General features: G+C 34.6%; 1 protein-coding gene across 1 annotated transcript; it reads right to left on the bottom strand.

The window, feature by feature from the left end:
• Positions 1–404: 404 nt before the first annotated feature.
• LOC109176816 (proteasome subunit alpha type-6) lies at positions 405–3,779 on the bottom strand. Its single transcript, XM_019326217.1, has 9 exons — positions 3,599–3,779; positions 3,357–3,451; positions 2,987–3,068; positions 1,942–2,038; positions 1,549–1,607; positions 1,368–1,450; positions 990–1,085; positions 799–858; positions 405–709 (listed from the first exon to the last, which is right to left on the bottom strand). Exons 1-9 carry the CDS (start codon positions 3,672–3,674, stop codon positions 617–619), a joined length of 741 nt encoding a protein of 246 aa, XP_019181762.1. The 5' UTR covers positions 3,675–3,779; the 3' UTR covers positions 405–616.
• Positions 3,780–9,925: the final 6,146 nt, after the last annotated feature.

Raw genomic sequence — 9,925 nt, 5'->3', positions numbered from 1 at the left:
GTAGTATAACTCCTCTCTTATTCCTTCTCATCCCCTTTGATTAGTGTTTCTAGATTTTTGTTTTTATTTTTTTATACTGGTATTTTGTATGCCTATATGACTATATATTAAAATCAATTGTCTTGATTTTGTGTTCTTGTATTTTAAAAATCTTTATTCTGATTATTGAATCATACATAACCAAACATCATTATTAATAATTATTCCCATTCCACCCTACTACTAAACATGCAAAGTACTTTTACTAAAACTCATTACCATTACCAAGTATTTGATATTCATTCCAATTCAGATTCCCATGTACGAATCAAACACACCCTAAGGATTGTTAGCATTTCAGGTATCATCAAGGGTGCAGAGAAATGGCAGTAGAGCTAAAATCTTTTCTACAGAACTGCCTAAAGTTCCAACTAAAAAGATTCATGTTTTACCTGAAATTTAATCAAAAGATACTCAATTTTAATTAACTACAAGAAGTCTACAACAATCTGAAATGAAACAATGTCTGAATTCAAGGCGCCATGCGTACGAAACAATGTCTTACTACTGAAAAGTGAAGTGAATCTCACCAACTTTCACCACAGATTTCAACGTAAAATAAGTATTGTGTGGCTGATTAGTCACGCTCGCTGATGGCTGTCAAATGCTCATCAATCTCTACAGTGGATAACACTCTAAAGGATGGATCTTCTTGCCTCACAACGCCAATCTGGACAGATACAGCAGTAACATATATTTGCAATCAGACAGACAAGAACCTTTATTCATTTCTAGGAGGGGAAAGGGGAATGAAAGTACCTCAATCTCACTGGCCTTGAAATCTTCTTGTAGAACAGATTGGAGAGCAGAGATTGCAGTCTGCAAAACAACATAGAAATAGGACAGCCAATTAGGCCATTTTAAAAGATGATGATGGTTCAGCATTTCCTCCACAGGTGCAAGGAAAATGAGTTTTAAAAACAAGTTTTTGTTTTGAATTTTCTTTTCACCTGTACAGTTTCTTCGTAACTGAAAGCCGGGTCATTTTTCATTTTCTTCTCAAGAAAGTTGATTGCCTCTTGTTCTTTTACTCCTGCACTAGTTGCCTGCAAATTTTATTTGTTAATACCAGACCAAAACGTGATGTATGCTTTGGAAATCAACTTCATGGAAGAAAACATTTGTTTTATAAAAATAAAAAATTAAAAAAAAGAATTACATTCTACAGACGGATAAAGATTTAAAAGCAGATTAGAGGATCAATCAGACAACCAGGATCCAGGTTTGGCAAACAGATACATGGGTTTGGCTCTAACAGGCATAAAAAAGAATCAAGTGAAGAACAGAAATTCGAACACATAAAGAGGAGATATAGGTTTTCCAAGCACCTTGTGACCAAAAAAATGACCTGCAGGATCACACTTGAAGAGCTGAGGGCCTTTCTCCTCATCTATACCCAGAATCATTGCAACTGCACATTGGAAACACGATGAATCAGAATGGGGACCAAAATATTGAAGCAGCAAACTATAAATCAATAGATAAGTGTACAAGTGATCCTGGACAAACCTACTCCAAGTGGTCTCATATAAGCATGCTGGGTATAGACCTGTGATTTGTCTGCAATCCTGTTTATGTTGAAAAGCACTTATTATATCTTATTTGAATAATATTATGCATGTAAAGGCAGGGTAGAGATCTCAGATTGTCTGCAATTATGTATATGTTCGTTGTCTCATTGACACATACTTATTACCTCATTAAAATACTACTACTGCTATAATTCATCAAAGAGAAGTCAATATCTATAAGAATGACATATAGTTGGCTGCTCATGTAAGCATCCTCATTTTGCATTTAATGACTTGAGAAACATGGTGCCAGCTCATTACATACTGGCCATGACAATTATTGTTAATCCATTGAACAGAAGAAAATAATCATTGAAACAGTTTAGCATACCATCTGGCCAGCACATCCACTGGCATTTCATATCCATATCTAAAGCGGAACTCAGCAGCTTCATTCCTAGCCTGTTGGACCAAGGTCCTAGCATCAGCTGAAAGAATGGATTGGAAACAGTAAGAAAGAGATAATGTTTTGGTAAAAATTCCAAATCCAGAGACCACCATTGTGCCAACGATGTATGCACATCATGGAAAAGTTTTTATACTAAGCAGAAAAGTTACCAATGTGTTTCCAGCACTCCAACTTATGAGCAAGTTAAAGACAAAAATACCATTTTTAAGTTTTACATGTTTATTTACTCCATGTAAAATAAGTGGTAGAGAGTTAAGGGTGTTGGTAAATAGTTGTCAATTGATTGGGTTAGTGGGTTTGACTAGTTGATAGCATTAGCTGATTGTAGAAAGATGTTTGATAAATTAGCTGTTAGCTGATAGCTGATTACATGCAAAATGACTTTCTCAAAAAGCTTATCGAAAAAGCTACTTTGAACAACTTTTTGAATTTTAGCATTTTGGATCAATATGCTGTTAAAACAAATAATAGTGGTCAAATAACCAAAATTGGCTGATAAGTTAACTATGTTACCAAACAGGGCCTTAATTAGTTCTATCCCCAAATCCCAATCTCTAAAAAAAAGTTCATGAAGGCTGGAAAAGAATGCCACAAAGCTTTAAACAAGAAAAAGGACTTACATGTTGGGAACATAAATACAAACTCTCCTAATATCAAGGTCTTCCATCATCTAAAATACAAAATCATAGAATATATGTCTATTTCCAATTATACCAAGAGATTTCAAGGACCCTGAGCCTGAAGAAAGACAACAGAACAACCAAAACGAAGGACCATTTGACAACCTATCAGGACATTATGCTCATGATGGATGAATGATACCGCGATGTGATGAACATCCTCCTACACACTAGCATCATCAAGAATGGCACATTCTTTTCCCATTAACAAAATTACAAATCATCCTCAACCCCACCAACAAGTTCATTGTTTCATTTATTCATTCAAGAAACTAAAAGCAACAAACCTGTTATTCCAGTAGCCAACAATCCAAGATACTTGGTTACAGGAAACAGATGGGTTACACTTGTCTGATCCAATAGCTTGTCCTGCTCACCCATAATCACATTAAAAATGTAAATCCACAGTCATCAGTGTAAAAAATAATGATTATTAACCTAATCTAATCTTGGATCAATTTGTACAAAATTCATGAACACCGAACACTAGAATCACCCAAATTTAATTGTATCTATCATAAATTGTAATTGTCACAAATACAGCCTTTCCAGCTATTTAAAAACATACTACTCCGTAACAACTAAGCATAAATCCTCAATAGCTAAATGAAACTCCAAAACGGTTTATCAAAATTAAGATTAAATATAAGAACTTACCGGGACTTTCTTCTGAGTAACCACACATACAGAATCTTTTCCTCGGACGCCAATGGAGGTGATTCCCGCGGCCTTCACAGCCTTAAACGCGTATTCTGTTCACAAAATAACAAACCCTACCAATTTTACACCAACAAAAAAAAAAAAAAAAAATCCAATTTTGATGGAGCTGAAAGTGAAGCAAATTGCATTACGTCTGAAGTTTAGAGTTTTAAAGAGTGAACAAAAATCCTTCTGCTTACCGACTTGAAAGAGACGTCCTTCCGGCGAGAAGATCGTAATATGCCGATCATAGCCGCCGCCGCTTCCTCTACTCATTTTTTTTATGTTTTGGAAATTCGTCAGAGCTTTGCAGTTGGTTTTCCGATTCAGTGAAAAGACGTACGATGTTATTGATCTATATGAACATTGAGAGAAAGAGGGTAGAAGCTTTGTTCCCAAGACACTTCAGGAAGAAGAAAGGTGAAATTGTTATTTCAACCCCAAACTTAGGTATAAATATAAACGATGCCCCAACATTTCGTTCTGTTTAACTTTCACCCCTATACTATCGATGAGCGATTTTACTAATGCAAGTATAGGATTTTTTTTATTTATTTTAGAACATCCTCAATAGTTGTAGATTTTGAGAAATTTTTGTAGGTGTGATTAGAAAAGAAAAAATAAGAACAAAGAGAAAAAAATAATTATTTTTTTTTAAAAAAAAAAGAGAAACAAATGTCAGATTAATTCGCCTAGCGAGCGCGTAGTGTGCATGCGTCCCTTCGGTGCTTGTTGTGATTTTTATGCCACCAGCTTTTTCTTTTTTATTTTCTTGGTGGGTCCTACTATGAAGACAAACCTCCATCCTTCTCTCTCCTCGTTTCCTCGCTTCTACTTCAGCTATAAATTCCTTAAAAATTGGACAAAATTATTAATGAGGATGTTCTTAATGCATGGTTACTACTATGAAATAATAATGAAAATCGTAAGACAATATTATAGCATGACCATTAGTAATTTTTTAGGAATTTTTTGTTTTTTTTTTTTGTTTTTTTTTTTTTGTTTTTTTATGGAGGAGATGGAAGAGACTAGGAGAGAGAGTGGATGAAAGAGGAAAATAACAAATTTGCAATAAATTGAAGGAGAAAAAGAAAAATTTTAAAAAAAAAAAACAATTTAAGCAGTGCACGTTGAGCGCACAGGCATGCACAATTGGTGTGTTGGTTAGGAAGACATTTTGAATGGAATACAAAAGTAGGACGATTTTTTTTGGGATACAAACATAGGAAAAACTACATTGAGGAATGCATGTTTACTTTTTAAAAACATGCATATGAGGAATGCATTATTAGCTTTTAATAAAATGTATTCTCAGGGAAAATACGATACATTATACGTAGATAGTACGGGGACAATACGGTAAATGTATACACATTAATAAATACAAATTTACGTATTAATAAATTGACAAAACCCCTACTTATTTTATTATTCATCTCCCTTCCCCTTTTTACGTTCGGCCATCCAGGGAGAAGACAAAGACGAAGCAGTTGCATCGATCGGCGTCTGTTCGGGCGGTGGACAGCGGCGTTGTGTTAGGCGGACGGTGGCGTGCGGTGGTTTGTGGTGGTCGACGGCGTGCGGTGTTTGAGGCAGAAACGACGGCATTTACACTTCTTACTTCAAACTGATAGAAATCTATAGGTAAGCTCTAAACTTGCTAAGTTTTTCTGATGTGTGTTCGGGCGAAGGTAAGCCTTGGCCATGTTATATGAATAATAGGGGTTTGGGTGGTGATGTTTTTCTTATATCTGCAGCAATATGTTTACGTGGGTATTAGGTCCATATATAACATTTATCTTTGTATTTTTCCAGCCTGTGTACCCTTTCCAGCAATCTGTCTACCCAATTTGATAACATTTATCTTTGTATTTTTCCAGCCTGTGTAACCGGGAAACATTCTGCATATCAAAAATATTTTTTAACTACTCAAAAAAATTATTATTGTTTAAAAATAATGAAGTTTGACATTTTCTGTATTTTTTTTTGAACCTATATTCACCTAACATGGTCTCACCGATGGCATGTTATATAAATAATTTGTGTAAATAATGGATTGCATGAATAGTTTGGTATTTTATGTTACTCCGTATGATAACATTAATGTTTGTTTTGCTTGAAACTTACTATGTAATCTAAAAAGTGTAGATATTATTAAAAACTGGTGAGCAATAATTTGTTAATAAATATTTGTTTATAGTTATGGAAATGTCATTGCACCCAGGACCGATTGATTCAATGTTGTTAGTATTGCAACAAAACCATCGTTCTAGAGCCATTTGGACAAATCGAGATTATAATCCCTGACTCAACGTCGGTCGGTACGATATGCAGACACAAAGTTGAGATGTTTGTCATCCCAAAATGCTTCATTACCTACGTGTTGCAGGGTTTTACGGAGTTGCTCACCTCACAAATATAAAGTTAGACCACGCATTAATTGCCGCCCTTATAGAGCGTTGGCGTCCAGAGGTCCACGCATTTCACATGCCCTTCGGTGAGGTGGGAATTACACTTCAAGATATTGAAGTGTTATTCGGATTGAAGGTGGATGACCTACCAGTTACGGGGGGAGATAAGTGGTCTGTCCAAGAGTGGAAGTCTGTTTTTTTGAATTGTTTGGAATTGAACTTCTAGATAAATTCGTTACAACTAGTAAGGTTAATTCAACAGTTGTACCCAAAGTTCCGAAACTCATGCCTAACAGCTCAGATCTTGAGGTAAAAAAAGTCACGCAAATACTTATGTTTCACTTATTAGGAGGCTTTCTATTCCCCAAAACAAATAAGACAGATATGGAATTATTTTTGCTTGAGTATATTCATGATTTTGAAGTGTGCGGTCAATATAGTTGGGGATCGACAACTTTAGCGTATCTGTACAGGGCATTGTGTAGAGGGGCCCATCATGAAACTAAGACCGTATGCAGATGCTTATTATTGGTACAAATTTGGGCATGAGAGAGATTGCCTATGGTTAGGCCACAAGGCGTTTTGCCTCAGGAAATACTTGGAGATTTGCCACTTGCAGCAAGGTTAGTTGTAAACTTTTGATTAAATGCTTGAATTTTTATTGTGTGTGAAGTACTTATTGTTCTATTTTGAAACGTAGGTGGAATTGCCGGCATTCATGGCGTTCTGTCCCCGGACACGTGGAACGAGTTTATCGCGACCAATTGGATCGACTTAGTGCAAGCAAAGTGAGTCACTTCAATGTAATGTTTATATTTTTACAATTATAATAGATATTTATATAAATAAAATTTTAACTTCATGACATTGAATTTTATTTTGCAGTTCAGTTTCACTCCATATGATAACATCTTGAATAGCTTGTCCCATTATTGCAAAGCAAGGCAAGAGTTTTGGACATTCCGGGTGCCTCTAATTTTCTTTTACATTGTTGAGTATCATTACCCAGATAGGTTTTTTAGGCAATTTCATGGCCTTCAAGATGTCCCCACTCATGTGACATATAGTCACAAATTGCATGAAACAGACGGTCGTTCAGGTAATGCAAATGATGATTGGAATGTAAAGCATGCGACGCATGTGCAACAATGGAATAGTCGAGGTTTATTTATTACAGAAATGGCGCATAAGGAAGAACTAATGATTACTGATGCATACCAAGATTGGTTCTACCTGTATGGTCGACGGCTCATTGGCAACCCTGACCATAACTCAGACGATGGTTATTTGCAAAGTGCTGCTTCAATTAATAAATTGGTTAGTGTCTTAATATTTTTGACAATTACTTGATTATTATTTTTTTTGTAGTATTATGTGAATTTTGTTTTTGTTATTACGGAGTATTTTTTGTGGTGTCGATGCAAGGGATGCAAGCAATGAAATTGAGAACTGATGCAGCACTTTTCAATCCTGTCGACCATGCTAATGCCATTAGGAATGTGAATAATATGGCTCGGCAATATATAATGGGTAGTATTTATGAGAATGTGGAGTGTGTCCCCGCTGATGTTATAAATTGCTCAGCTTTGGATGAGCAGATAGACAATCGCCGTACTGATTTGCGACGACAACGTGCACATAGGCGTGGACAATCCGGATATGGCGGGAGGTAGATGCTTGCTATTAATGCAGCGTTACAAGCATAGGTTGCACAACGTGGTAACAAGCAAGCAGCAAATACAGAGGATGACTTTGATAACTCGCCATCGTATTCACAGTTTGGAGATGTAGCATACACAACATCAATGGATATTGACTCTCAGAACTCGTTCTTTGCTAGTCCTACGAGTGTGGTGCATAATCCCACACAACAGGGATCATATTACCACCCAGTATAGGATTTCCAATCACATGCATCTTCTAGTCAAGCTGGAATTAGTAATCAATTTGGTGAAGAACAATATTATGATGCGCCAACCATGTATGACTTTTTCGATGAGTGGTGATTTATTATGGTTTAATGGTTTGTATGAAAAACATAATTATTAACCAATCAAAATTGATTTATTATTTGCCAATAATCAATGTTTTGTTTATTTATTTTATTTCTGTTTATTATGTGCCAATCAATGTCCTTATTTATTTAATTTTTTTCTGTTTGAAATTACTGTAGAAAGTGTATGAAAGTCAATAGGTACAAACGTGTATGAAAGCAATGCTTTATTATTAAGCAATCAAAACTGATTTATTTTGTGCCAATCAATGCGTTGTTTTTGTTATTTTATTCTCTTTATTATGTGTCAATCAATGCTTTATTTAAGGCCTTTTATTTCTCTTTCTTTTTTCTCTATATTGTGTCAATAAATGCTTTATTTGTTTATTACATGCCAATCACTAGGGTATTTTATTTTAAAAAAAATGATTAATAAAATTTTGTTGTGTATAGATATATATATATATATATATATATATATATATATAGTTCCTCTAATTATTTTTTTATGTATATATGAAAAAAGATTGTTGGACCACATCCAAATTATGATTTTATTAAACATTATTTTATTACAAATCGCCGTCGACGAATACGGAATCTGTAATATAATAAGTGAATAAATTTTTGTTCATTCGTTCGACCTCACAGTAGTAAAAAATAAGCGTGTAAATCCTTCCAGGTTGGCAATTAAAGAATACCAAATAGTTTATCGTTCTGACACAATATTCAAACAAATCTTTGAGAGCATGATATGATTATTTGTAGTTCCGTCCATTGGTATTGAAGTGCACACTCGAATTCCCATATATAACTTCTGCTTCATCATTATCCGAAGGCGTGTCGAAGATGAAGCAAATAAGGCTTGATTCGTCCGATAAAAATTCAACTACATCAATTAGTAATGTCCTGCATCCAGATAATTCATCTAATCCAACTTCTGAAGGAATACTTAACATTGTTGGAAAGGAAATGAAATCTAAATCGTAAACGATTGAAATGCAGTGTTAATTGCATATATGGATTATAACATAAGTACAGAAATTGAAGGTTAAAAATTTACTTACTATTGTGGGAAGGCATGCCCTCACCACCATCACCTTGCGCATCATGAAGTTGAACTTGTTCTTTATTCCGGAAGACGTAAAATTCAAATTTGAAAAACCAACTTGACGAAAAATAATTTCTTTGCCTTGTTGTATATTATTTATGGAAAAAAAAATCTTAAATCCCGATTGAGAAATTCATCGTTTGAACTTGTACCTCCCATGGCTCATTATGTGCATGAAAGAGTTAGGTCGTAGCATTGACATGCTGAATAAAGTGCTTGTGCATACATACTGGAATCATAATGCGGTCATCCATATTAACTGTTGTTATAAACCAAGCAATCGCAGATATACTTGAATCGTTATAATGCACCTGTTAATTCGTGACCCAATAATCTAATATCAGAACAAAACAATTAACAAATGACCCAACAATATAATATAAAACGAATCTGACAAATTAAACATTGTTATGCATAAAAAAGGTTTATCAATGGTGGAACGTGAGATGCTGTTACAGAAATTAGCTGGTGCGCGCATGAAATTTTCAACAAAACGTTCAGCAGTACCTGGATTGATGATGTCATTTGGGAATGTAAACTAAAATCCAACAGCAGCCACGCTCTCTAGTAAGGAATAACGTAACATAAAGTACTTTCGTCCATGTACTGTATGAACATAAAACTCAAGTACTTCATAGTTGTTATCTGTGTAATGTTTCATAATAGAAAATGATCTAAAAATATCCATTTATTTTTTACTTGATGGATAAGGATTGAGAAATGAAGATGGTGAGTGGGTGAAAATGGTTGAAGGAATGGCAGGAATTTGGAAGAAAAAGTGTGGCATATATATAGAGGAATGGTAGGAGACATACTGTGGTTTGTTCAAATATAATTTATTTTGAAAGCATCTGTTTAAATTCTTCTATGATCGCATCAACTTTCATTGTATGTTCATGATTTTCGCGTGCTAACTCATTCGGCAATTATTTATTCGAATTCAAGCATTGATAACATCAGAAAACATAATCAGTGCAACTCAATTCTTCAATTATATTATATAATATTCGAT

This window comes from Ipomoea nil, unplaced genomic scaffold (assembly GCF_001879475.1).
Source record: "Ipomoea nil cultivar Tokyo-kokei standard unplaced genomic scaffold, Asagao_1.1 scaffold0761, whole genome shotgun sequence".
NCBI lineage: Eukaryota > Viridiplantae > Streptophyta > Magnoliopsida > Solanales > Convolvulaceae > Ipomoea > Ipomoea nil.
This window is presented reverse-complemented; position numbering and strand designations above follow the sequence as displayed.

Excerpts from the sequence above, each read along its gene's own strand:
- LOC109176816 (XM_019326217.1), bottom strand. The coding sequence starts at position 3,674 with ATGAGTAGAGGAAGCGGCGGCGGCTATGATCGGCATATTACGATCTTC. Across the intron at positions 2,039-2,986 it reads GTTGGCTACTGGAATAACAG|CTGATGCTAGGACCTTGGTC; the intron begins GTTTGTTGCTTT and ends CCATTCTTTCAG. Across the intron at positions 1,451-1,548 it reads TATGAGACCACTTGGAGTAG|TTGCAATGATTCTGGGTATA; the intron begins GTTTGTCCAGGA and ends TCCAATGTGCAG.